Source organism: Acanthochromis polyacanthus, chromosome 8 (assembly GCF_021347895.1).
Source record: "Acanthochromis polyacanthus isolate Apoly-LR-REF ecotype Palm Island chromosome 8, KAUST_Apoly_ChrSc, whole genome shotgun sequence".
NCBI lineage: Eukaryota > Metazoa > Chordata > Actinopteri > Pomacentridae > Acanthochromis > Acanthochromis polyacanthus.
In genome coordinates this window covers 15207678-15234811 of record NC_067120.1, presented here as the reverse complement: position 1 = coordinate 15234811, position 27134 = coordinate 15207678, and the positions used below count along the sequence as shown (strand labels likewise).

Here is a 27134-nt window from a genome sequence, read left to right as displayed (position 1 = left end):
TAACAAATCTTACTAACCACACTGGTGTATGGTGGTTGCTAATGTTAATTGTACCCCTCCTCCCCCACTCTCAAGTAAGGTGAGGTGTCCCTTAGTCCATGTTTATAATTATCCACTAACGCAGAATTGCAAAGATCCAATAATTATTCGTTATAGCCGTACTGATGTGCATAAAAAAAAATAACCCATGGATCAGCAGTGTATTTCCCCATGGACTCCATTAACAGAACAAGGCTAGTGTGAAATTACATGCAACAGTATTAGCAACAATATGAGATGTGATCAAAAAGTTTAGAGTCTCCACCAAACCAAAAACTGGGCCTGATTTAAATTCAGCTGCCATACTATAAATAGTCACTTTGTGTAATGACACACTGCTCCCAGCGCTCCTGCCACTCTTGGAAGGCTCCCATCCACTTTTGCAGTTGCATCAATGCATCTGCTTCACCAGGGTAAAAATGGTGACAATTCATACTGAACAGCATCGGAGGAAAGCAAGTAGGGAAGCGACACTTGTGTTGGTGTTGCCAGAAAGTGTGCAATAAGCAGGTGCATTAATAGCAGGCTTTGATGGTCAGAGTCAAGTTGGACATATAAGAAAACTCAACCAAAATAGTCATATCGTCATCCAAAACTAGGGAAGCAACCAGTGGATGAATCCAAGCACAAAAACAAAACAAAGCTAAATGCTGAAGCAAAGACAGAACACAACTCAATTCAGCATTTAGGAAGTGTATTTGGTAAACAAACCAGCAAACAATGGAGATGGGTGAATGTGTGTGTTGCAATCGTGAGTTCAACCCATCCAGGTAATAGTCCGCCCCGGTTTCCCCACAGTTCAGTTCAATCCAAACACAACGCGAATCGCGGTTCAAAAATCCGTAACGGGTTTTACTGCGGATATTTTCCCACAAAACCAAAACAGCAAATCAAACATTGAGTCACTGGAAAAGCGTCCATCAGCGCAGTGCAACAACTCAGCAGTGACAGCATGTATTATTTATTTACACTGAGTACTCACGGCACCGTGGCCCAGTCAGTCGGTAACAGGTCGGCCTTGGCTCCACTCACGCTAGCAATTCCTAGAAAACTCCAACAAGGAAATATTCCAATCCTGCTGCCGACACTGACGGCAAAATAGCTTCCCTTTATATTCCAAACGGCGCCCATAACGCGGACTTTTACGCACGATTAGATGCCGAGGAAGAATTGTTCTTCTGCTCCACTGACCCAAACACCGGCCTCTGTAACACGCTAATGTGTTTTCCTGGAGATTGGTTTTGAACTGCACGGGCTCTGTGGAAAGCGAGGATTGGATAACTGGATGATTGTGGGCGGTGATGTAATTCTGATAGCATTCCTTAGACATTGTCCTGAAGCAGTGATATCGTGCAACAGTTCAGGTAATCTGTGCAAAAATGTTCTTCTTCAGAAGCCACAGGGTGCTACAGGTAGAACTTGGAAATGACAGTCTGATCTGTGAAGATGAACAGAATGTGTAAAATGCCATGTAGTCAAAGAAAATGACACGGACGCTCTCACCACACTTCTTTCCTGCCCTGTGCTCTTTGGTCTTGTAAGCTCCTCCACTACAAAGACTTTTATTTAGACTCTGGATCTCAGCTTTACCACCGATGATCCTTGGCATACTGGTTGGGTCATGTTGATAGAGATTTTCAGATGCACAAGAAGAACTTTTTGAGGGTACCTTGTACGTGAAAATTATTCCAAACCATGTAATAATAATCAGGTACCACCAATAAAAATGACTGTTACTGTGGACTAAGTTACCTACTATGATTATAATATTACCACACATGGTAGCTCTTCTCATTGGGGTACATTTGGATGAGAGGTTTGGACCCACTCACTAAATTATCCGTAAACCTCCCTTGTATTCGATAAATGTTCCTGAAACTACCTGGTGTAGAATATTTACTGCAGAGGCTGGTAATGGTGGTGATCCTGAGTTGAGGATGCGTTTGCAAATGAAGCTAGCTGGCTGGTTAGTAGCTGTAGTAACCCACAATAAGAACCAGTGATCTTAATAGTCTCCAGTTTTAATAGTGATTGGGAGAGAGGTTAAGATAATTGTGGTTTCAGTGTGTCAGGATTTTGTTTCAACACTAAAATAATGGAAAACATTTAACAATCTAACTCCACAAATTAGTACTAGTTCATAGTTTTTACATGTTTAGTTTTTTTTTTTAGCAATTATTTCCTAACAAATCTCTGAGGTTGCTTTGCACAGACTTTAATCTGTTTATGCTAAATGCAGCCCGTTCAGCATTTGAAAAATAACACGCTGTTTCTGGAGCTTAGGTGCGCCATCAGATCAGTGTTGTGCATAATTTGCAAAGAGCTGTTTTTCTCTTTATGTTGAATGTGAATTGTTTGTCTCACTCTGCATCTGCACTCCATATTCAAGGCCCATAATGATGTGGGAAGAGGAACAAAACACACCAGTGGCTGTTGCTGAGACCCACAGCCTTAAACACTCTCTCCAGGGTTCGGCATCACACTGTTCCCTTCCCATTTTGCTTTTACTCGATGTGATACTACTCCCTGTATCTTTCACAAGCTGTTTGGCTAACAGAGGTCACAGAGGATATGTAGCGCATTTGGTCGCGACGTGAAAGCATTAACCGATGCCAGCAGGTGTGTAATTATATATGAAACAGGGCTTTAAAAGAGGAGCATCATGATGGCATGCAGAAAGTAGGCCAAGAAGAAGAAACTTCAGACAAGTCCTATTTATTCCTCACCCACTTCAATTGTGTGACTTCTTATTTGAAGTGGTGAAATATTCCAAGGTCATTGTAACTATTTCAAGACTATTAAAAATAACATTAAACACACAACAGCTTAACATGCTAAAACAAGCCTCCGGGGTGGATTCTTTCAAAGGAAGTGTTTTTTTTTCTTCTTGTTTTTCTACCCTGTGTACTCACTGCTGTCTGTTTTTCTGTGTTTCAGGTATGGTGACATGGTGCCAAAAACAATCGTGGGGAAGGTGTTTGGGTCCATATGTTCTCTGAGTGGGGTGCTGGTCATTGCCTTGCCTGTCCCTGTCATAGTGTCAAACTTCAGCCGTATCTACCACCAAAGCCAGCGGGCAGAGAAGCGACGAGCCCAGAGGGTATTGAATCTCCCCTTTCCTTGGATCTCTCTTGCCTCTCCTCTATCTCTCTTTATTTTGCCTCTATCTGCCCTTTTTTCTCTGTCCCTGTCTTATCCACACGTAACACAATGACAGGGCAAACACTATCTTGTAGAATATTAATCTTCTATTGTGTATGTGTGTGTGTGTGTATTGGATGCGCTAAACTTGCTTGAGTATATTTCAGTGGGTGAAAGAAATAAGAGAGGCAATGACTATGACTGAACAAATGATCTTCAGAGTATTGTGTCAGCAGCTTTTCAATGGCAATATGTGCATTTCTTCCTCAAAATGTTTGCTAAGGCAGAATTTCCTAATCGTAGATTTAAGCGTAGCCACTGCCTGCTAAATACTGCGGCTGCCAGAGGGAGACAGAGCCAATTAGTGTGACAGACAAACCGTCAGAGGCTAAAACAGAGGTCTGTTTGTTCAAACAGAAAACTCGCCTTGCTAGAATCCGTGCTGCGAAGATTCGGGGCACTAATGCCTATATGCGCTACAAACAAAATGGGCTCCTGATCGACTCGCTGGAGGAGGTAACGGGGCCAAGCAGCAGCTTGGGGGCTGACTGACCGGGGCCTCGCTGATGCTTGCATGTCGCTCTGCTCGGGGGCCATGCCACCACACACCTGGGAGGGGGGTTGGGGGGGGCTTCTCATGCTGTCACACAGGGTCTGCTGTCATCCCAGTGCTTCTATGTGATCGTCCTCTCTCTTACATCACACTTCTCAGCTGCAGCATCGACATGCTTCGTCAACACTCTCTCTCTGTCCATACAGCAGGAGGGCCAGGCAGGCACACTTGCCTTCTGGTGGAGCACAGCCATTACAGTCACACTGACTCATGACCAAGCTCTGCATGTCTGTCCAACAGGGTTTGGAGGGGAAGGAGGGAACCAAAGACTTACTGGACAGTAGGTCGCCTATGGAGACTGTCTGCTCGGCCTGCATCTCCTCTAAACTCTGTTTCTGATCTGCTGTGTGTGTTTTGTGTGTGATTTCTAGAGCATCCGGGTTGTAGTGCAGACTAATCCAACATACCTTCCATCCCAGAGCCGTGCAGAGCTTCATCAACCGTGTGCCAAGTGTGTAGTGTTGTTATGGTCCAGAATCTGTGCTGTGTTTGTTACAGTCTGTTCGATCTGTGTCTAGGTGTGCCACTGCTGTTGCACTGACATGAGCTCAGTTTGAATTTGACTTTTCTGGTCCTCTTAACCAAATCATTGAAAACAAAATGGCAAAAACCAATTCTATCAATGAAAGATGTCGTAATCAGCCACTGTCTCTGTGCTTCCCTAAAACATCACCGTCTCACTAGGTTCAGTAGATTGGCTGCCGTGCTACAGATCAGCATTTCAACTCTCAGTGCTTTGCCTACTTTCCACTACATCACCGAGCTGCTAGTTGTTGCCTGAAGCTGTTAGCATGCGGATTCTAATCCTGCTCATCTACACTGCTGTTTTTTTCCCCCTTTTTTTATTTTATTTTTTGTCTTCCAAGGCCTCTAAGGAGGCAGGACAAGCCCTGGTGGGGAAGGCCGCCACCCCTCCCTTTGAGAGCCAACATCATCATCTGCTGCATTGCCTGGAGAAAACCACGGTAAAAATCCTTTTTTTGTCCTGCTTCCAGACCTGAAAGGCTGTGTCCAGTAGAAAACAATCACATTTTTACTATCTTAGTAACAGACTTTGCACAGTTTAAATAGCTCTCTGTAAAAGAGAAAGTTCCTTTTATGTAAAATTGCATCACTCAGGCAGTTTGAGCTGTATCATCAGTAGCTCCAGCCTGTTACAGTGAGTTACAAATAGAAACAAAGTGAATTTTTTCGTCCATACACATATGCCGCATGAGTTATAGATTGATGTAAATGGGGTTGGGAAATGTTGAGTCCCCTTGCCAGCAACATGCTAAAGATAACATGACTCTGTCAGGCCAGAAGATTATTTCCCCCAAACAAACCAGCATACTTCATTTTACGCTGTCTATAATTTAGAGATGTAAGAGCCGCTTTAATGTTTGGCTGTGACATGAGTTTTACACTTGCAGCTCTAAACCCTGTACAGGGACATAGATGGGCAGTAAATCAGTGGTTCTCCTCATGGATGACCCTCCCCCCAGTAAAAGGCTTGCCTCTCGTCTGGGAAAAGCTCCATAAAGGCTTCATACCATTCAGATGGCGGCGCAAATGTTTGCATCGGGCCTTTCATGGCGTACATTATAGACAGCAGACAGGGAGCAGAACAAGAGTTACAGAAGGAAGGTATAAGAACGGAGACATGAGCCAAGACATGGCGTCAGATCTCACACAGTGTCACTCTGCCACCTGCTGGCAGGGCCCAAAACACACTTTGAGTCTGACCTTCAAGTCATGCTCATTTGTCACAGGGATAACAGTTGTGAATGTTTTCACAGATGGCACTTAATATGGACATCTGGGCCAATATATTTCTATTCCCTTGATGATTCATTTTCCAATTATTAAACAATTTTGCTGTGGATTTGGTTCAGTCTGTTTAGTCTTTACTGTGAAACATCTTTACTCATTATTTAGCAGAGCCCATCATTGATGTAATGGAGTGATTCATAAGCGACGCTGAATCCAAATCTCTGCCGCTTCCCTCTGCAGAATCATGAGTTTGTGGACGAGCAGACGTTTCAGGCCAACTGCATGGAGATCTCTGTGATGAACAAGTCAGGCTCCCGCACTTCCTCACTGTCCTCGTCGCCGCACGGCCTCAGCTCATGCTGCTCCCGACGCCACAGGAAGAAGAGCAGCTTCAGCTTGCCCAGCACAAACAACCAGGAGCTCAGCACCATACAGATAAGGGAGAGGCCAGTGGCCAACAGGTAGTCCGTCTGGTTTTCTGTTTGGTGCCTTTTAAAACACATTAAATACGCGTACAAACAGTGGATCCTGTTTTATGAAAAAAGATCAACTTTATGGAGTCCACACTGGGAAATGACTGATTTATGCATTTACACCATATCTATCTCAGTTTTGTTGTGATTTGCATATAAATTTCTTCTTGTACTTTAAAATTGATACATATTTTAACAGAAACAGGAGCCACATTTGAACAAATGACATATTATGTCTGTATTCCTCAATAAATGTTGAAGAATATAGACACATATAGGGCACAAATAACAGCCAGAAAACATAAGCATATAGCTGCTGTATACACGCAAATACAGAAGGTAAAGCTGAAAACGGATCTACATTTAGGTCTGGCATGAGTTGAAACAAATGTTGTTGTTAATGATGTGGTTGGTTCCTTCATCCCTTTTCTTCCTGGCACAATGCTCCTGTTAGTCTGAATAATCCTCTCTGCTTTCTTTGGAACCACTTTCTGCCTAATTGCTCTCATGGAAATAGTTGACAGTGGATCATCCAGAGTAGCAGGGACATTAAATATTGTATTTTTAATTTCCCTCTATTATAATGGGTGGCAGCAGAATCCTCAGAGTATTGTATCACAAAAACATGCAAGTAAAACCAAAATGATCTGCATTTCTTGATACTGCAAGGGATAAGGGAATAAAGGAGTAATTTCATGAAGTGGGTGAACCAGTCTAATATCTTGGTGTGAAAATATTCATGCATGGGTGAGAATAGTCCATTCTTTTTGATGAGCATGCAATTACATGTGATAACTTTCATTTTAAGTGTGGAATCTGATTTAAGGTAAAAACAGAACAGTACTGTAGGCATGCAGTCAATTAGAAAATGAGCACATCTGGTGTAGAGGCTTTTACAGGATATGTTTCAGAGAAGGAACCACGTTTCGAAAGAGTTTGGTCTTAAATGCAGTATATTCAGTGCAAACCCAAGGTTTCATACACACTGTCTTTCTATTCGGTATATTCTTTATAGACACTGCAGAAGTCCAAATTGCACACCGAAATAAGCCTTAATGAGCAACATGAGACGAAGCTCTTTCAGAAATTCACACCAGAAAAAGACTTTTTTTTCATCCTGGCTTTTATGCAGAATAAGAATGTACATAAAAGGAGTGTAAAAGCGGCTTTGTGTAGTACATTTACAAGGTCCGACCTCTCACGCTCTTTCATCCTGTGTTTTCTCTTCGCAGCCGCTCCAGCCTGAACGCCAAACTCGATGAGACTGTGCCCTTGAAATGTGATGAACCTTACATCACTCCCTCCATGGTCAGCCTATCTGCCCCGGTGGTGACCTCATCAGACGGGGACAGCTCCACCACCACAGCATACTCTCAGAGCAACATTGTCCGAGTATCTGCCTTGTAGATGTCATGCCTATCTGATCAGCTAACTGGTCTCGCTAAGCACCAGATGCTGAGGAGAGGGACCACCGAGCATCAACCTGCCATAATCTAGAGGGATTTTAAGATTAGCAGAGGTCGGAGGTTTTTGAAGTAGTGATCTCATCTGATGTCAAACTCTGCATGGTATTAAAAAGACGTGGACAGCTGCCTTGGAAGTGAACCAGCAGATCTCGCTTCATTAAGCACAGCAGAGCAAGGAAGTGTTGGGAATGCCTGGTCATCGTTGTTGCCTAAAATTACTGAGAAAAAAAAACTTTATTTTTGAATATGTAATGTAGTTGTATTTGTTGTCTCTTATTCAAAGGAGGAAAGGCAGATGTTTAAAGGTCAGTCTCGATGGCCTCTGATGACAAAGCACACATATTCATTACCTGAAGGTCATCTTTGTGAATATTCAATCAATCCCCTTACACACTAGAGACATTCTCTTCACTCACCACCATAGATTTGTTTGAAACCTCCCCCCAATTAAATGCTTTCCAATACTCCCCTCACTGTTGTAAATTCAGAAAACATACATCCACCGGAATGGATTGCTGTTGTGAATATCCATTAACTGACTCATAAACTGGTTGATGTCATCGCTTGATGAGTAAAATATACTACGCATCCTGACATGTTTGTGAAATGTGCAAGTGAAAGTCAAATGACAACATCTGTGTTAGCTTACATATTTGACATTCTGATATGGATCTGTGTGAAAGCCACTGTCATTAGTTAACAACTGATATTGAGAACTATACAGGGTACATGTTAGTTAGGTCACAAGGTAGAAACATAAGTGGATGTTCTCAGCAACACTTAACTAATACTAACCCTAACGTGGACACGTAGTATTGACCTGGAAATCCCACATGAAAGAGTGTTGAACATCATTGACCTTCCCATAAATTATGATATTCTTATACTTGGTAGATTCCACTGTGTTAAAAAGGCCATTTTGTACATTTTTCATATTGTAAATATCTCAGTTAGGACGACTGCATTTGAAGTTGGCTCCTCTCATTTCAAGATTAAGTTGACGGTTGTCGGCATACTATTTTTGTCTGTTAACTGGTTGAATTAAGGATTTGCATGCTGTCATTGCCGAATTCTGTTTTATTAAAGTATGTCTCTGCTTCTTGTTGGAAATTTGTCAGTAAAAATGAGTTCGTTGGAGGGAAAGAAAATGACGCCGGTATGTTATGATGTAAATTCTGCAACATTTTGCTTTTAATGAAAATACAAAACTTGTCATGGACTACATATATAAGGGATAAGGAAAAGGGGTGGCAAATAATCACACATTGTGCATTTGGTGCAGTGGATAGAATAAATACTGTAGCTCTACTGAAACATCCATTAAATGACCCATGTCTTTTTTTGTCCAAGCTTGAACACGATTAGGCGGATTTCATGATGTTTTCCCTCATTATTCAAAGAGCATCGCTTATAACAGGATGGGATAATAATTAGGTGCTGCTGGAGGACATGTGAGGACCTGACTGGCCCAGCGGTGGGTCTTGGGGAGGGTCTCTGGAGACAGACAAGCAGGCCTTAGTGGCTGTTTGACAGAGAGCTCAGCAGCGTCCCCCCCGCCGAGCTGATTGCGTTGGTCGGTGCAGCCTGTCACAGCATGCATTGCCTCTACTCTGCAATGTTTAGTAACTGCTGAGAAGTCAGCCTGCATAAAATCTAAGATAACACAGCAGCATATAAAATAATGGGCTTCTTATAGCCAAATAAAAAATCATGCTTTGACAAATGGGGTTTAATACAGTTAATATTTGGACAATGACTAGACAAATAGCGTTCAGTCTGATATTCAGTTCCACAGTGAATATGAATATACTTCGTCTGGTGCCACTTAAAAGCAGACAGAAGAGTATATAGTGTCATTTCTTATCGAACATTGCTTTAAAATTGTTTTTCAGCCGATTGAACTCTGTCAGAAACTGAGGGTTCACTGCTGCATATATTATTGGGTCACTTAAGGAAGTGATGCAGGCAACAGACACTGACAGGATCTCCAAGTCCTGAATAACCTTCACCTAAAAAAAAATAATTAAGTGTTAGAGATCCTGAGATGTAAACTTTCAAAATGTGTTTCTTGATTCAGTCATAAAAATGTCTTAACCAGAAGATAATGAATCAAATATGTGCTCTCTTAAAAATGCAAGTTCCAAACATATGCTCAAAAATCCCAATTTGCCATCATCATAATCTTATAAATCATAGCATCATGGCTTACCTGTGTATTCTTGCTTTTGTGAACAAAATTCATCAGGATAGTTGCGATTAGAGGCAGCCAGAATAGGAGGAAGGTAATGATTATGTAGCCAGCACGCTTGGCCATTTTACTTTCCTTCTTTTTCCTTGCTCTCTCTCTCCCTGCTTTTGAAGGCATCATGCAAACAGCTCCTTCTACCTCCATGTTCTGTTTTACAGCTTCTGTTTCAGGGACATTGCTCGAGACTGGAGGTAATGAAGATACTTGATTCACTGCAGCAACAGCCAGTGTTTCTCCTTCATTGCTGTTCTTTGCTCGTTTTGGTTCAATCAGTAAGACAGATGTAGATTCAGGATTTTCTGACTGCGCAATCAACAAAACACTGGGGCTGGTTTCTTTGTCGGTTTTCAGTCTCTCTTTGGTCTGGTTTTCTGTGTCGAAATTGCTCGACACCTTCTGCGTCTTTGTGGTTGAGTTCTTTACATTAGTAGCTGTGTCTCCTTTTGTGACATTTGTGGCACCGAGGCTGGACTGCTCTGTTTTTAAATGTTTCTCCTTAGTCGTCTCCACTGCAGACTGCACTGCAGCGGGGTCAGGCTGGTCTGATTCTAAGTCACTTATTTCCAGTGTATTTTTGTATTCTTTTTTATTCTCTGGACTGATGGAGAGACCCTGAGGAGCTTTTCCTGAGGTCTGCAGAGAAGCTGAAGTCTTTTTCTTTGATGAATCTGGTTCAGGATGTGTCTGAGCAGCAGGGATGCTCAGGGTCTGGTTTTGCTCAGATTTTCCATGTCCATTTGCAACGATTGTTGTCTCTTCCTTTTTTGGCTTATCTTCTGATGTGTCTTTTTTAGGAGGAGAAGAAGTTCCTTTATCAAATATTTTGCGATTGTGTGATCTCACTAGAGCAAATATGCGAGTGTAGAATCCAATGATAAGACCGAAGCAAGCTGCCCACAGTGGGAACAGCATGTAAAGTCCAAAGTTGTCATAGGAAGATGATGTTTCTCTCTGTCGTCCTTGGCATCGCACATGCACGGGTGAGTCACTGAAAAACATCAGTGAAAAAACAGCCATGAGAATAGCCAAGATCCATGTGAGAAGAATGAGTGCCGTAATCCGTGCTTTTCGTTGGCCAGTTTTGAAGGGTTGTGCGATGGCCTGGTGTCTCTCTGCACTTATGCACACCAGCGTTAACAACTGTATGCAGCAGCTGAAAGAGAAAGAGGCCATTTGTGTGTCACAGGTCAGACTGTCCAACTGTCCCTTTTGATACACAGTGATAACGACGGTTAGCAGAATGGGGCAGTCGAATACACACCGCAGAAAGTCGATCACAGCCAGATTCACCACCAGTGCATTATTGGAGGTTTGCAGTGATTTTTGCCGATACACTGCCAGTATGACAAACACATTCGCTGTAATGCCCACAGCAGAAGTGATTAATAGAATCAAGCTGTTTGCCGCCACAAAGGCAATGTCGATGTATTCCTCCCAAATGGTGCTGTTCCCAGAATCCCATGCAGGTGCAGGATCTCCTGTCATCTCCAGCATCAGAGAGTCAACATGTTCACTTCTGTGCCTTCATTCCCTCCTCACTGGCCGAACACATAGCAACCCTGCTGCTCCCGCTGTTGTGCATCTCCACTCGGTGAATGATATTAACGGGTAAACCTGTAGCTTGGACAAGTTACGCCAAAGTATCCGCCCTTTTCATTATCGCTCCACAGCACCAGTGGGCCATCTGGGAGTACTCTCTGCTCACAACCATTAAAAACCCTTCAGTGTATTCACAGCAGAGACAACTGGATAAAAAACATAGGTTGTTTATTGAATAGAACATACATCACCATTGTCTTAATCCTGATATACAACAACCACAGGTTCAGAGCAGAAAAGCAGAATCGATGATAATATTGGACTGTGTTGCATATGTGTGAACAGCTGTATGGTTCATTTAATACAGTACCTCACAAAGGTTAAAAGCTCTGCGTTAAGCATGCCAGATGGATGACTTGGGAGTTCTTGAATTGGCTCAGGAAATAAAGGGAGCAATGCGGCAGGATTATAGCATGACATTGTGTAATCCTGTTTGGAGATAAAGTGTGAAATGCTCTTTGCTTCAAATGTGTAAGCTTATGGACTATGCCAAATCTGGGATTAGATCAACATGTTTTGCTCCTGACCATTCTACATATGAAAGTGATTAGATGTCTCTTGAAATCATGTGGAGGAAAACCGGAAAGTTTGCGAAAAGAAGCTGTGGTGAGACACAATCACACATCACACAGAGGAACACCAGGAAGCCGCAAGTGAGAAAAAATAACAAGCAACTTGAAATGACAGGACCAAAGTGAAAAAACACTTTATTTAGAAGCAGATTCTCATTTACAATATTTCACTAAGTGTGCCAAATGGATAGAATTTGAACAAAATACACATTAAATCAAAGCATATTCATTCTGACTATTTTTACTACTAATTCCAAACTAATCTAATGGGGCAAACATGTCGATCATTTTATAGTATTACAGTGACTTGCCAGACACAGTAACAAAAATTACTTGTGAGAGCACAATGTAAAGGGAAAACCAAATATTGTGTCACCACACAATATCACCACACTGTTAATCTACAATATGCCAGAGAGAACATACACTCTTTCTTGAAGCTTACAATCCTTTTTCACGCCTGGCACTGGATGGTTGGACTTTATCTGACCTCTGAGAGACTGATCTGCTGTTCAGAAATTGAAAGGACCAGCTGATCATACCAAGAGACTCAGACGTAACACATTAATCACAAAAAAAAAATGAAGAAAGATTGTTTGATTCATTGACTTGAGCTCACAATCCCATTTGTTTACACCAGCTCACCAGCTAAAAATTCTCCTTGGCTGCGTGTTTTGCTTCATCTTTATTCAGTGATGCATATTAATCTTTGTGACTTATTGTGGGTTCAGGCATGTGCCATGTGCGGGATGATGTCCTGCATTTGAATCAGGCCCAGAGACAACGTTATTATGTTATCCTTCTCTGAACTGTCTAATGCCCCTCTGAGCTGTTTAGATGAAAAATACAAAATAATACAAATGAAAAATTGCCAGACCACAGAGCAGGCGAAGTAAGAAAAATGAAAGCCTTTTACTGCCTGACCGGCTCCCTTTTGTAAAAACATACACAAGGTAAGCAGTACAGCTTGCTTAACGAGGGCACGCACATTTCTTGTGTTTTTCTAATGTGATTTTAAGAGCAGCGAGGAACTTATTTTAGTATATTATGTTGCCACTGCAGCCAAAAAACAACTGTACTGAGCACATTGTGTATTCACATCGGTGCTTTTGAGTAGAATTATGCCTATACACTGCAGCAGTGAAATGTGAGAATTGAGAAAAGGGCAGGACTTATTGCATAATCCACAACAAATTGTATTGATTTGATGATGGAGCTGGCTACCGTTGACTTTAATTCCATTTTTTGCATAATAATATTACACAGGAATAAATACTTCGCAGTATATCTTATATAATAATGTAATACAAAGTGCACAGTCTACTGTATATAGAAATCGATATTTCATTATCCAACACCCTGGAAATGTTAAATCTTTAACTTTCTGAAGTGAGGAAACATCTTCCCACACTAGTTGAACACAGGTCTGCTGCTTTTTATTTAGGAACAAAAAGTCAAGTGTCCAAGGCTTCACTTCCTTACAGTCTCTCCGCAGTCTGGTTGTTTTTGACTTTGTCTAACCCTGTAAAAACCAGAGACAAATGGAAACCATGCAACATTTCTCACAAAACATTCTATTCAGCCAGTCCTTTCAAGTTCTCCCTTCTTTTTGTGCAGTTTCCTACATCCATACACCTTCAAGCATCAATATGAAAAAAAAATAAAAGTTGAATGGTTTAAAATAACCCACAGAAATATAACTGTCTTATTGAATAGTCTTATTATTCCAGGCTAAAATGTATGGACAAAGACTACAGAAACACAATGAAGGCCAAAACAAACTAATCTCAAAAAGAGATACAAAACAAAAAGGGAACAAAATAAGCATTTATTCAATTATATTATATTGGATTGCATTATTGTCCATTCTAAAGCGCCTCTGTTATTTCACAGACCTACTGAATATTGACAATCAGTCTTTCGGCTGATGCTATTCTCACTGAGCAACAGTATAGACCTTAGTGAAAAAGAAAAGCCTGTGGATGTTCCGGCCTGTGTGCTTGATGAGGCACCAATAAACGCTGGCAGCTCCTATATTTTTGCAGGTAAAAGTCACAGAGGCAACACCTTGCTGTGTATGTTGACGTTCCTGCTTAGTGAAGACAGACGGCTCCCCTTGTTCAACGGCCGCATGAGGATGCTGACACTTCTGGGTTCGTGGGGAATGTAGCGGCCGCATGACAAGACCTCCAGAGCACAATCATGGAACTGGTGGACATAAAATTAAAAAAAACAATATAGCATATTTTTTCTCCTATCTTGGCACAAACTCAACATTGCCTCTCCCTTAGACAGAGAACTTCTGTTTACCTGTTTGTTGGAAAGAAAGTAGATGATGGGATTGTACACAGGGCTGGTCTTAGCAAAGTACATCGGCATCGTGGCTACCAGTGGAGGGATGTACAGCTCTGGATCCAACACTACAACCACTGACAACGCCGTGTAGGGCAGCCAGCAAGCAAAAAATGCTATAATCATGGCCAGGACCATCTTAATGGCGTGATTATTCTCCTTCTTGCTGGAACGCCCCCCTTGGAGCTCCACGCTCCTGTTTAGCTAGGAGAAAGCAAAATTGACCCACATTAAAAGCTAATTACTTGGTTCAGTATGTATGTGGTAGATTGCAAACAGATAGGGACAGAGGTAGGAATTTTTAATATTGATTAAATGATGTTAAAGTGAAATAAATGTGCAGAGGCCATTATGAGCCCACCCTATTCATGGATTTCAGCACTTTGAAGTAGCAGTAGATAATGATTGCAACTGGGAGAAGGAAGCAGAGGAGTGTGTAGAAGATGAGATAGCTGTAGTTGCTCCATGATCTCTCTTCCCAGGCCAGAGAGCATGAAGTCTGGACTCCCTCTGGTCCATAGGAGCTCCATCCAAATAACGGAGTAACAGCCCAAAACAAGCAGAAGATCCAGACAAACAGCAGTCCGATGATGCTTCTGCGCATGCTTAACTTTAAACCAGCTTTAGGCTTACACACCATATTGTAGCGCTCGTAGGCAAGAAGAGTGAGAGTGCAGAGTGACACCAGTCCTAGGAAAGGAGAAAAAAATATACATTTTTAACATAAACCACTTACAGTGCCTTGTGAAAGTATTCGGCCCCCTTGAACTTTTCAACCTTTCGCCACATTTCAGGCTTCAAACATAAAGATATAAAATTTTAATTTTTTGTCAAGAATCAACAACAAGTGGGACACAATCGTGAAGTGGAATGAAATTTTTTAAACTTTTTTAACAAACAAAAACCTGGAAAGTGGGGCGTGCAATATTATTCGGCCCCCTTGCATTAATATTTTGTAGCGCCACCTTTTTCTGCAATTACAGCTGCAAGTCGCTTGGGGTATGTCTCCATCAGTTTTGCACATCGAGAGACTGAAATTCTTGCCCATTCTTCCTTGCAAAACAACTCGAGCTCAGTGAGGTTGGATGGAGAGCGTTTGTGAACAGCAGTCTTCAGCTCTGCCCACAGATTCTCGATTGGATTCAGGTCTGGACTTTGACTTGGCCATTCTAACACCTGGATACGTTTATTTGTGAACCATTCCATTGTAGATTTGGCTTTATGTTTTGGATCATTGTCCTGTTGGAAGATAAATCTCCGTCCCAGTCTCAGGTCTTTTGCAGACTCCAACAGGTTTTCTTCCAGAATGCTCCTGTATTTGGCTCCATTCATCTTCCCATCAATTTGAACCATCTTCCCTGTCCCTGCTGAAGAAAAGCAGGCCCAAACCATGAGGCTGCCACCACCATGTCTGACAGTGGGGATGGTGTGTTCAGGGTGATGAGCTGTGTTGCTTTTACGCCAAACATATCGTTTTGCATTGTGGCCAAAAAGTTCCATTTTGGTTTCATCTGACCAGAGCACCTTCTTCCACATGTTTGGTGTGTCTCCCAGGTGGCTTGTGGCAAATTTAAAACCAGACTTTTTATGGATATCTTTGAGAAATGGCTTTCTTCTTGCCACTCTTCCATAAAGGCCAGATTTGTGCAGTGTACGACTGATTGTTGTCCTATGGACAGACTCTCCCACCTCAGCTGTAGATCTCTGCAGTTCATCCAGAGTGATCATGAGCCTCTTGGCTGCATCTCTGATCAGTCTTCTCCTTGTTGGAGGTGAAAGTTTAGAGGGACGGCCGGGTCTTGGTAGATTTGCAGTGGTCTGATACTCCTTCCATTTCAATATGATTGCTTGCACAGTGCTCCTTGAGATGTTTAAAGCTTGGGAAATCTTTTTGTACCCAAATCCGGCTTTAAACTTCTCCACAACAGTATCTCGGACCTGCCTGGTGTGTTCCTTGGTCTTCATGATGCTCTCTGCACTTTAAACAGAACCCTGAGACTATCACAGAGCAGGTGCATTTATACGGAGACTTGATTACACACAGGTGGATTCTATTTATCATCATCAGTCATTTAGGACAACATTGGATCATTCAGAGATCCTCACTGAACTTCTGGAGTGAGTTTGCTGCACTGAAAGTAAAGGGGCCGAATAATATTGCACGCCCCACTTTTCAGTTTTTTATTTGTTAAAAAAGTATAAAATATCCAATAAATTTCGTTCCACTTCATGATTGTGTCCCACTTGTTGTTGATTCTTGACAAAAAATTAAAATTTTATATCTTTATGTTTGAAGCCTGAAATGTGGCGAAGGGTTGAAAAGTTCAAGGGGGCCGAATACTTTCGCAAGGCACTGTACAAGATGTTTTCCTCTGCACTCAACTGCAAACCAGATGGACTTTTTTAAATTATTAAGCACATCTCCAACCTCTGTAGGACAAGTTCACAAACACTATCCACTGCTGAGGAGACTGTGATAGTGGGTTGAATCCCTGCAGTAAATATAGGTTGAGTGATTTAAGGTCAACAATAAACTGCTACAGTCATATCAATGAATGTTTCAAGGGAGATACTAAGAAACCAACTCTGTTGAAAGAAAAGCACGCACAATATGAACATTTCTGCAAGCCAGAGTTCAGCAGTGATCGAAGAAGTGATCGATGGAGGAGGAGGAAGCCGTCCTTTGTTATAACTCCAGACAGAGAAAACACTGACTCCCCTCTCAAAAACACACTTACCAAAATAATTGACTGAAAAGCCTTGAAACACACAGGCTGTGTGTCCAATGAAGAAAGAGCCTTGGTAGTTTGTAATGGTGACGACCAGAGAGCCGCAAAGGCCAATCATGAGGTCGGACACGGCGAGGCTGAAGATGAAGACGTTCATAGGATGGAGCAGAGACGGGTTCCTCAGCATCACGATTATGACGAGACCGTTGTTGAAAACTGACAGCAGCGTGTTGATGAACATGAGGAAAGAAAGTATGCTGTAGCCCACCCGAGGGAACACGGTGGGGGCTACAGTCACCACCTCAGCGTGGAAGGATAAAGGAGGAGAGTTGGAGCTCCAAGGCGTGCTGTTGCTGTCCATCGTGGCCAAATGATCCAGCTTTGGTGAAGCAGATGAACTCACAGACGCTCTGCTCAGCGCAGGAGCCAGCGTAATCAATTTCATCATTTCTGATCCCTACTCAGATTGTGCACCTGTCTGATGGAGCCCCAAATGCAATATGGGAAATTGGTCGGTAACACGATTTGGAGGGATTAATTTCAATAAACCCACTGCTCTAATTGTAATTGGGAAGTTGAGCAGTTATAAACAAGGGATCTGTTAGTTTCAAAAGTAATTTAAAATATGAAATATTTGGTTGTTTATACAGCTAAGAGCAAGGCAGAAAAAACATAAAACACAAACTGACTATGCATATCTGCTAATCAAATCTAATTACAACAAATGAATGACATGAGCAGCGTTCAAGGTACAGGCCAATTCTGTTTTAATAAATAGTGAAATAAAATGTAAAAAATACACTTCACCACATATTTGAAACTACAGGAACACAAAAACTTACGAGGTCTTGGTTGTGACAACTATTTCCCCCCTTATTTATAGCCTTTTCCCTTTTTCAATATCATTAAAAAACCACTAAGATTCCAGCTCATCTGACAATTATATCCTTAACAAGCTGTTAATCCAGCACGTGGGAAAACATTTCACCCACTTTCTGCAAACCTAAAACTCAATGGTGCCTTTTTCACTGATCAAATAGCAGCATTCGTGCTAAATATAGCAATGACACTATTTTTTCCTGAGAAATAACATTTCTCACCTGCTAGAATGACACATACAGATCGTGTGAAAATGACTAAAACTATCAAATACAAAGATCTAAGAACATCAAAGTGCAATGTGAATCAATGTGCAGTGCATAATGACATTAACCAAGCGAGAAGAATTTGAGAAAACCTGATTACCATATATTATCAGGCTATTACAAAATATATACATTGCAGTAACATCAACAGGAGTTTAAGGCAACAGAGTCTGTAATGTAAATGCAAATTCTCACTGCAACGGCAAATGCAAGGATGGAAAGGCATGGTTACCCTGCGTACAATCCATACTACAGAAATAAACGATAAACTTGGAGTGTGACTGCCCCCTGTTGTTCAGATTGTGTACAATGCATCAATTTGTATAGTCTGTCAAACACGCACACCTTTGGCTCAAAAGCACAACATCCACTGTTCCTCTCCAGATTGAATTCTCTGAGACAACAACTCAAGTTATTTAGAACAGTAATTAATATATAGTCAAAGCATAATAAACATCAGCAGTTTACAGGACTTTTACCATTTTTATGTTAAAATGTAGCATGCATCTTTTTGAACTTAAAAACCTGAAAAACACAATAATGTTAAGGAAATCAGTACTGGAAGTCTCAGTCTTTATCTCAAAACTCTGTCCTCTCTCTGATCAGACTCTGCTTCGGTCCTGCGGAGACGAAGAGGAGGCAGGACTGTGCTCAGGCCAGAAGGGGGACTCGTGCTGCAGAGGAGTGCGACGAGGGAAAAAGGTGTGCTGGAAATCGTAGTTTAGCAGGCAGCTGATGGAGGCCATGTAGATGTCAGCAAAGCGAGAGAGTCGGCGCGAGAAGTATGTGGGGTTGTGGTACGTCCGGAAGAGGCTCCCGAACTGAGCATTGAAGATGTCCTTCGTCTGTGGCCTATCGTGTAAGATACGGTCAGATTAGCTTGACAGCAGCTCAATAAATCATCCAAAAGGAGTTATCTTAATTACCTCATGGCGTCTCTTTCTCTCATCCAGTCCTCAACTACAGCTTGAGATGCTGGATCCCTATGCACCTGTTGAGAAGTGAACAGAAGTTAAGCACAATAATGTAAGGATGGAGGCAAAAAGGAGAAAATAACAATGCTGCATTAACCCAAATGTTTGATATAGTCTCCTGACCTGCATCTGTTCAATAAGTCCAGTCAGTGACTGTAACCAGGTCATCATGTGGACGTACGGCTGTGTGTTCATGATCTTGATCTCTTTCCTCAGCTCAGGGATGATAGCGCCCGTCCTCCAGCCGTGTTTCAGCGTGAGATCCTGTTGAAAAGAAGATCCATCTTGAACCTAAACTGCTGCATACAGCATGCTCTGGCAACGACTTTTAAATGTACTTGTGCGGCTGGAGTTTTGAGTTATGGATCGATGTGCAGGGAATGAATAATTAAGCACAAAGAAGTGTGTTAAACCATTTACTGTTTTTTTAGCTCAATCCTCCAAACCCTAAAATGTACTGAAGAGTTTGAAAGCCATGCTATCTTAAAAAAAAAGCAACAGCCAAACAGTTTATCAGAGAAAGAAACTGTAAAATCTAAAAGAATTTTCAACTTTCCGGCAGCCCTTAGACTACTCGTCTGTCCCACTGGAAAAGTTGATCAAATCCAAGCTTTCAAATATTTCATCAAAGCCTTTAAAAAAAAAAAAAAAAAAAAAAATCTTACATACCTCAGTTCAAATTCACCCAAAATAAACCCTTTGCTCTGACCAGATTCTGTAAACTAAACTTTCTGTGTTCCTTGGGGCAACAGCAACAGAAACTCAGATGTGAACAACAATCATGAGATAAAAAATTCAGGGAATTTTCAGCTGAACTGTTAACTGTGTTAAGCTGATAGAAGACAAGCATAGCAGCAAATCAGAAATGTGAGCAGTAAAATCTCTAAAATATGTAGTCACCATTTTTTCCAAGCTATTGATAACACCCGTAGGCACTTGGAAAAATGTTGCACGTTAATCATGTTTTTGTAAAATAAATAAGCAAAGGAATTCTATATGTGTTTTTTCTTTTTCATGATTTATGGCATTAAAACGTTGTCACACTGCATAAAAGACATGTTTAGGTTTTCTGTTTGTAGCTATTGTTCTGTTTCCATAGAAGTTGAGGATTGTATGTTACAATAAACAATAAGCCCCAAAGTCTGTAAAAAAGCTAAAAAAAAAAACTGCTCGATCCTCAGAGGCTGTTGGTACATATGGTATAGTACAACTTATCTTTGAGTGTATTAACGCTGATATTACCACAATGTCATACATTTATGACTCTGTTGAGGCACTTATGATACATATGAATTGTCTATTACACTGTCCACATAGCAAACGCTGCATGTCACATAACAGCAGCATCTCACAAGATCTGCATTGTCACCGTATTGTGCCGAACTCAGTGACATTTAATTGCATTTGCGGACCAATGCGGACTCAACGCAATAGAACAAATGAGAAAAAGAAAATGAATTTGAAAAGAAAACTCCCTGGTTGCAGTTACACACCTGGAGCCGCGATAAAGACACACCAGTGAGACGACCAGTAAAAACAACAATGAAAACAGAAGTGTGTGTTCCATCAGACCAGCATGACAGAGGCTGAAAAATTAATCAGTCTGTCCGACTGCAAACTGTTGCTGGTGTAAACCACAAACGCCAAGTTCCATCTCAGTTAACAAGCAAGACAACCTAATTAATTCTTGGCTGCCTTCCATGGACAAGGCATCATGCCAAAAGATGTAAACTATCTTTCATTATCAGCCTTAATAGCCGATCAAGCGCACATCGCTGTATTTCTTTGTGATGCAGTAAAAAAAAAAAAAAAAAGATGCTGGTTAGTTTGTTTACTGCAGATGAGAGACCACTGCAGATCAGTTGCTGGGTTACAGGAATTCAAAGGTAAATGAGGTCATTAGTGTGGTAGTGGTAGGTTTGATAAATCAGGAGACACTCATTAAAATGTCTGTTAAACAAACCCAAAGCAGTGGTTCAGTGACTGGGATTTAAAGCATAAAGTATTACAGTCTCAACCCAGTTATTTTACTACCATTATTCTATTTAAAGCATTCATTCACTATGTGCAGTTTCAAACAGTAAGATTTAGACAGCTACAAAGATTTATTCAGCCCTTTAAGTTTAGGGAAAACACACTTATCTTAAATACCATCTTAAATGGAGCATTTTCAGAGGAAGGTTTCCCTCTTTGTTCATTTTCGTAATACAGTAATTTCTCATTCTTCAATGCTTTGTGCAGTTGTACTGAATCCTTTGGTGTAAATACGCCTAAATGCTGCTTACTGCCAAGTCACTGTAGATGTGATCTCCAAAGTAGAGCACTCTGGATCCCCTCCAGCCAGTAAGCCTGAGGAACTCATAAAGGTTTCCCTAGAGATCAAACACACATTGAAAAACAATCAGCCATGTGTTTCATGAGGCGTATTCAGAGTAATTCATTATAAAAAAGTCAAACTGGCTTGTCATAATAATGTACTGGCTCAGCACCTGTTTGTAGATCTGCCCTTTTTCCAACCTGTGAATTCTGTCCCACAGCAGCGCACCTTTGTCCGTCACTCGCCTGAAAGGTCTAGGACAAAACACAGAGAGACGACTCTCACCCATACAAAACAACCATGTGCTTTATTATAAAGGCAGTGCAGCCATATTGTATGTGTTCACAAGACCAATAAATGAGACAAACATATGAGCTGTACACACAAACACTTACTTTCTCCTGTCATTGAAGAAACCTGGTTTGTCGGCCTGAACAATAACAACATCAAACAGATTCCTCCAGTCCTTTCCTACAATGTAGCTCATTCCTCGGTCCCTGAGAGGAGAAAATCTTACTTTGTCAGCAACGTCTTGCAGCTCATTATGAGGGTTGAAAAGCACTTCAGCTGAGGGTGAAACCATGCAGCAGCAGTAACATGTCCATATATCAATATGCTAGTGTGCTATTAAATAAAACTCATGTCGGTCAACCTGGCTGTTCATTAAAATCTTTTTAAAAAATGTGATAAAAAGGTAGACAATGTGCACTTAAAACCAGTTAGATATAAACTGAAATCTACAAGCTCTCAATGCATTTAAAAATGTAGTTATTGAAACATTTAAAATCTTGAAGTTTAATTCCAGTGTGCACACAGCCCCTCCTTTTGCTGTGATGACTTAATGTGCAAAATTATTATATCAAGGACATCACTTTAGTGTTTTGGGCTCTGATAAGTCTTTTGCGGTTGGATACGCATAGCTGGTCACTTCATGCAAACAATCCTGGTTTCAAAAGACTTTATAGTCGATGACTTACAATGAATTACAAATACTACCCCGCTGATCTGTGTCTAACCATCCATAAAAGATGGGGCATTAGACAGTGGCAACCAATTAAACATGAGTACACCAATACATGACATTTTTATATAATCACGCCAACAAACTCTGGTACTCTGTTTGCCCACACTTACACAAAGTCAAAGGGGCTATTGGTAATGAGGAACATCTTTTTTCCATGCGCTGACAGCTTCTTTAGCACAGCCTGGCTTTGCTCACCATAGCAAATGTATTTGTCTGGAAAGAGAAAAAGAGGAAGGATATTAGGTATTAGGGTGGGTGGCACTGCTATAATCTGAGCAAACAAGACTCTGCTTTTTATTTGAATATCACAGCCTCATTATGCGTATATTGTATTTTTTTTATTTCTTGGCAACAAGTCAGATCATAATTTTTCATTAGTAGTCCAAACAAAGTAATATAAATTAAAGAGCATTACCAATATCTGCCTCCACAGCTCGGTACATGATGCCCTTGACATGAACATCTCGAATAGCTTCCTGTGAAGAGAGGAAAGTAAACAGCCCCCAGCGAGGGAATCGTGTCTTCAGTGACACAAAGTTAACATTCAGCTACAACAACAACTCTGTATATGAGCAGTTGACTTAGAAGTACAAAGAAAGCACCACTCTGAATACAAATTACATACAAAGAAAGCAGACTCCGGATTTTAGTTGCTTTGGTGACAGTGAGAAAGCTTTTCATTAAGTGAATGAGTGAATGGGCTCTCTGGTGAAAACCTGCACATTTAAGGCTAAACCTGGGAAGTTCATCAAAAGAAAAGACTATTTGATGCGTCGAAAAGACAAAGTTTATAATAACAGGGTCAAAACTGAATAATAAAGCAGGCTCCAGTAGAAAAAAAGATTAAGAAGGGTGTCCTTGAAAAGATATGAGAGGCACTCATGGAACAGAGAACTAGTGAGGGCTTTTAAAGACAACGATCTGTCAAAAACACAACAGTGTCACATAGAATAGACAGGACCAGCGTGACAGCTGGCCTCAAAGGGAGAACACAGAGCTGATTTCTCGGCCCTCTCCCTGTGAAGAAGCAGAGCCACCACAGAACAGACCCACATGGCTGGAGGCTTGCCTGACTAAATTAGACGATGCTAAATTTAAGATGGCATTGGGTATCACCGCACGCCACAAGCATGTAAATAAATTAATATACACCCACATATGTGGCTAGATTTTATGTATTCACACACACTGGCCATCAGGAGATGCAATAAAGAAAAAGGAGAGCGCTGTTGAATTATTTGATCACAATTTCCCCGCTGATCAAATAAGGTGGAATAATAAGAAGGCAGTTTACCTTCAAGTCTTTGTACAGATGGACTGGCTCATAGTCGATATTGTGCTTCATGAAGAAGTCATTGACACACGATAGGAGGGTCATCTCAGGCAGGGAGAATATGTCCATGAACTGCTTCATGGTGTGGCCATGTGAACTCTGCAGGACAGCAATTGTCACTATCTTAGAATTGTTTTTAGTTTTTGAATCTGTAGTAACTATATTAGTGATCATCACCTTGCCATAGAAGTCACTCATGATCTCCAGAGGCACATGACAGCCTTCATACATGGCGATTACTTCCTCATCAGAAACAGGTTGAAGACCCCTGAGTCAAAAACAGGAATCATCACAGATCCACATCAACAACAGAAAAGCGATGAGGTCTGAAAACTGAAATGTCGCATTATCACTTCAGATCTATGTTGCACATTTTAGTTCACAAAATTTTGAGATGACACTAAAAAGTAAGTTATACTCACAGTGTAAAGTAAGTTTTACACTTGTTAATGTATTTCCCAGTACCCTGATAACAGGAGTAATACAGTTGACAGATACCTGTATACAGTTCCCAGTTGGATGTAGTGAAAAGCATCTATCTTCATCAGTAGTGCCTATTGACAATCAACAAATATTCTCAACAAAATTATCCTCATTGTGATATTAAAGTGCAACATATGCAAAATATTGTCAAAACAGTTTTTGAGTTAAGCAAGCAAAGGTTCATCTCACCTTTTGGACATCATAGTGAAGTCCCCTTACAGCAAAATCTGGAATATACTCATACTTTCGCAGACCCTCTGGATACTAAGAAAGAAGAAATCAAAAATTAATTTCAAATTTTCACACATCAGAAGCATTGATCTACTGAATCTGAAAACAATTAACATCTATGAAGCAAACCACAAGGATAATCCACAATTCACTTACGCAGCTAAAAATGAGGCTTGAACAGTCATAGCCCTGTTTAAACCGTACAGTGTCGTGCGATTATTCCACACATTTCCCTCAGAGCTCTTTCCAACATTCAGTCATGAAAGTTTATACAAATAATCTCTTCGAATCTCTGCTGAAAGACATTTGAGGATTAAATACTTTACTCAGCAGCACAACAACAGTGCTTCTAATGTTTGATCAGATTTTTGTGACAAACAAAAATGGTTTAGTCTGCAGTGCCAGGTTGCAAAAAGTCACACACCCGGTGCTTGGTGATGAGAATGTCCCGTGCTATGTTGAAGATGAGGGTGTGGAGATGACTGGAGTAGAACGCCAGTGTGTAGTCATAGTCGAAACCGTAGATTTCGATGTCTCGCAGGCTCATCTCGTTGTTGGCAAAAATGGTGTCTGGGTTGACAGAGTCGGTGGAGATAGCTGGGATCAAATATGAAAAAAGGGAGAGACAAAAAAAGAGGTTATTTTGGAGTTTTCTTTCATTGGAACTAATAGATATTGTTGTGGCAGAACACATCTTTGGAGCATCTTATAACCAAGTTACATGAAGGTGATGGATACATTTGTTTGGTGTATAGAACGGTACCAGACTTCTGTCCATCTGTTACTTAGTACTCACTTACCACTACTTTCAATGAATATAGATACTCAGTGTAGGGATTCTGAGAAGTGAACAAAAACAGGCCTGAGCCAAAACAAATATAACGGTATGATCTGTGCTCTCTCATTTAAATGCCTGTAACTGTAAAACAAATCATTAATACTACAAATTGCTCATTTCTACGCTGTAAAGAGACGTCTTTGTGCAAGATGAGGGCCGTAAAAATTAATCTGCTTGTTTACGATCTTGTCATGTTTTAAGTTCCAATTCAGGCAGGAGCGGACAGAACAATATCAAGACATTAGCATGTAATCAAGTCCTGTAAGAAATCACCACAAAGTTGATTAAAACCTTCCCTGACACATTTTTAACATATACAACATATAGAACAGACTTCACTATGGATTAATGAATGGGACACTGGCTTGCATGAAATTTTACAGGTCTTTATATTGTGATCACCACAATGTTCAAACATGTTCAAAATGCTGACAACTAAGCATATTCAAGATTTGATTTATTGTTAAGGAAACACCTTATAGTATAGTTAGGTGCATTTTAGCACTGAGACCTAAGAGTAACAGAAAGGGTACCATTCATAATTTCCATGTGCAGACTGGGTTTGACAGTATCTAATTGGGCCAACTGGTTCATTAGTAAACAGGAAACATTAGGCACAACATGGTAATAAAACAGCAGTACTTTGGTATTTAGAACAGTACAGTATCTCAGTGAATGTATTTACAGTGTTCATACCTTGAGTCTGCCTTTTGGTCTCATGGTAAACAGACCACAGCCTCTCTGTCAAGTCCTGACCGTCTGCAGAGCTGCTACAGACAGATGCTGCGTAGTTTTTGGCTCTGGGCTGCTGGGACAGTAGTTGACCGCCTCCTCGGGATACCGCAACGAAATTCCGTTTCCATAGGCGAGACCTGACCGGTCGCTGCCGTAAGCCCTGTAACACATTACGAAAAATATTCGCCCTCTGCAGACACTCCGTCTGCTTCAGGAGAGAAGAAATAGGCAATGACAAGGGCGCCATTGCTCGGGGTACCGTGTGGAGGTTGCGGCGGGATCCCTGCCGGCTGCATGCGCTGAACAGGACCTTCTTTCTGTAAATACCGAAACTGTCCCTGTGCGGCTGCTCTCGCGTTACTTCCGTGTTTGGTGACGTACTAGCCGGCAAGCCAATCAGACACCAATGCGTCTGCTGCTGTCTCTCCCTGCTGCCCCTGGACAGCTGGGATGAATTACCAGGCACATGTATTAAATGTGCACCAGCCAGAAAACCACTGTACCTTTTTTTCTTCTCTTCTTTTCTTTTTCTTTCTTTTCTTTTTTTTGTCTGCAAGTCCGCTCAAAAAACCACTGTACCATTATACCAAGCTGGCGCAATGATCAGGCCAACAAAGTCCCCTCTTCCGCTACTGTTAAATGACTTAAAACTTAAAGAACATAATACATTTAGATTAAATGTATTATGCTATGGGAAAAATAATGGTTAATTCAAAATCACAGATCTCCATGTATCAGTTCAGTTATTTGGTTTAATACATTTCTTTCCCTTATTCGTCTGTACCTTTTTCTATGAATGCGCCTGGGTTCTCCAGATCACCCAATAACAAGGAGAAAACATTGTCTATATAAAGTTTTAATCAGACTTATTGGGAATAGCTCATTTGTTATGAGACTAATAAATATTTTTCTGACCGTGAAAAACAAAAGACAGCAAAAATCAACCCAAAATATTCTAGCAGAAACAGTTTTCTGCATAGCTTCCAGCAAAATAATTCACAGCAATTTATTGTACAAAATAGACAAGCATTTCAACACTGCAGTGTCTTGATCACACAAGTCTCCAAAGA

The 27134-nt window shown here is 41.1% G+C and overlaps 4 protein-coding genes across 5 annotated transcripts in view; 1 reads left to right on the top strand and 3 right to left on the bottom strand.

The window, feature by feature from the left end:
- The window catches only part of LOC110959685 (potassium voltage-gated channel subfamily D member 2-like), a 33593-nt gene extending 24784 nt beyond the window's left edge, over nucleotides 1-8809 (top strand). Inside the window, exons 3-7 of one of the 2 annotated variants that reach the window (XM_022206648.2) lie at nucleotides 2977-3139; nucleotides 3598-3696; nucleotides 4660-4758; nucleotides 5786-6006; nucleotides 7251-8809. In XM_022206648.2, coding sequence (XP_022062340.1) covers nucleotides 2977-3139; nucleotides 3598-3696; nucleotides 4660-4758; nucleotides 5786-6006; nucleotides 7251-7425 — 757 coding nt within the window. In that variant the 3' untranslated portion in view covers nucleotides 7426-8809. The remainder of the gene's footprint in view (nucleotides 1-2976; nucleotides 3140-3597; nucleotides 3697-4659; nucleotides 4759-5785; nucleotides 6007-7250) is intronic. The other variant, XM_022206649.2, reaches the window with a different exon arrangement.
- LOC110959694 (5-hydroxytryptamine receptor-like) lies at nucleotides 7447-11314 on the bottom strand. Its single transcript, XM_051952084.1, has 2 exons — nucleotides 9694-11314; nucleotides 7447-7473 (listed from the first exon to the last, which is right to left on the bottom strand). The coding sequence occupies exons 1-2, from the start codon at nucleotides 11224-11226 to the stop codon at nucleotides 7447-7449; spliced, it is 1560 nt and encodes a 519-aa protein (XP_051808044.1). The 5' UTR covers nucleotides 11227-11314.
- A 2641-nt stretch (nucleotides 11315-13955) lies between these two features.
- Nucleotides 13956-17446, bottom strand: parietopsin. Its single transcript, XM_022206657.2, has 4 exons — nucleotides 16994-17446; nucleotides 14617-14945; nucleotides 14214-14459; nucleotides 13956-14111 (listed from the first exon to the last, which is right to left on the bottom strand). The coding sequence occupies exons 1-4, from the start codon at nucleotides 17430-17432 to the stop codon at nucleotides 13956-13958; spliced, it is 1170 nt and encodes a 389-aa protein (XP_022062349.2). The 5' UTR covers nucleotides 17433-17446.
- Nucleotides 17447-17727: 281 nt separating this feature from the next.
- On the bottom strand, nucleotides 17728-26436 carry nt5dc3 (5'-nucleotidase domain containing 3). The gene is made up of 14 exons (XM_022206650.2): nucleotides 26026-26436; nucleotides 24916-25088; nucleotides 24450-24524; nucleotides 24276-24331; nucleotides 23955-24045; nucleotides 23739-23876; nucleotides 22860-22920; nucleotides 22555-22657; nucleotides 21816-21917; nucleotides 21593-21674; nucleotides 21389-21475; nucleotides 19227-19367; nucleotides 19056-19120; nucleotides 17728-18981 (listed from the first exon to the last, which is right to left on the bottom strand). Exons 1-14 carry the CDS (start codon nucleotides 26309-26311, stop codon nucleotides 18732-18734), a joined length of 1710 nt encoding a protein of 569 aa, XP_022062342.1. The 5' UTR covers nucleotides 26312-26436; the 3' UTR covers nucleotides 17728-18731.
- Between the last annotated feature and the right edge of the window lie 698 nt (nucleotides 26437-27134).

What these genes read in the sequence shown, in the direction of transcription:
- nt5dc3 (XM_022206650.2), bottom strand. Translation starts at nt 26,311, where the DNA reads ATGGCGCCCTTGTCATTGCCTATTTCTTCTCTCCTGAAGCAGACGGAG. An exon ending in GACCAAAAGGCAGACTCAAG is followed by an intron (nt 25,089 to 26,025) that starts GTATGAACACTG and finishes ATTTGATCCCAG; the next exon opens with CTATCTCCACCGACTCTGTC. An exon ending in CAACTGGGAACTGTATACAG is followed by an intron (nt 24,046 to 24,275) that starts GTATCTGTCAAC and finishes TTTTTGACTCAG; the next exon opens with GGGTCTTCAACCTGTTTCTG.
- parietopsin (XM_022206657.2), bottom strand. Translation starts at nt 17,432, where the DNA reads ATGATGAAATTGATTACGCTGGCTCCTGCGCTGAGCAGAGCGTCTGTG. An exon ending in TGCTGAAATCCATGAATAGG is followed by an intron (nt 14,460 to 14,616) that starts GTGGGCTCATAA and finishes GCTTTCTCCTAG; the next exon opens with CTAAACAGGAGCGTGGAGCT. An exon ending in ACTTTCTTTCCAACAAACAG is followed by an intron (nt 14,112 to 14,213) that starts GTAAACAGAAGT and finishes TATGTCCACCAG; the next exon opens with TTCCATGATTGTGCTCTGGA.
- LOC110959694 (XM_051952084.1), bottom strand. Translation starts at nt 11,226, where the DNA reads ATGCTGGAGATGACAGGAGATCCTGCACCTGCATGGGATTCTGGGAAC. An exon ending in ACAAAAGCAAGAATACACAG is followed by an intron (nt 7,474 to 9,693) that starts GTAAGCCATGAT and finishes CCCTCTCCTCAG; the next exon opens with CATCTGGTGCTTAGCGAGAC.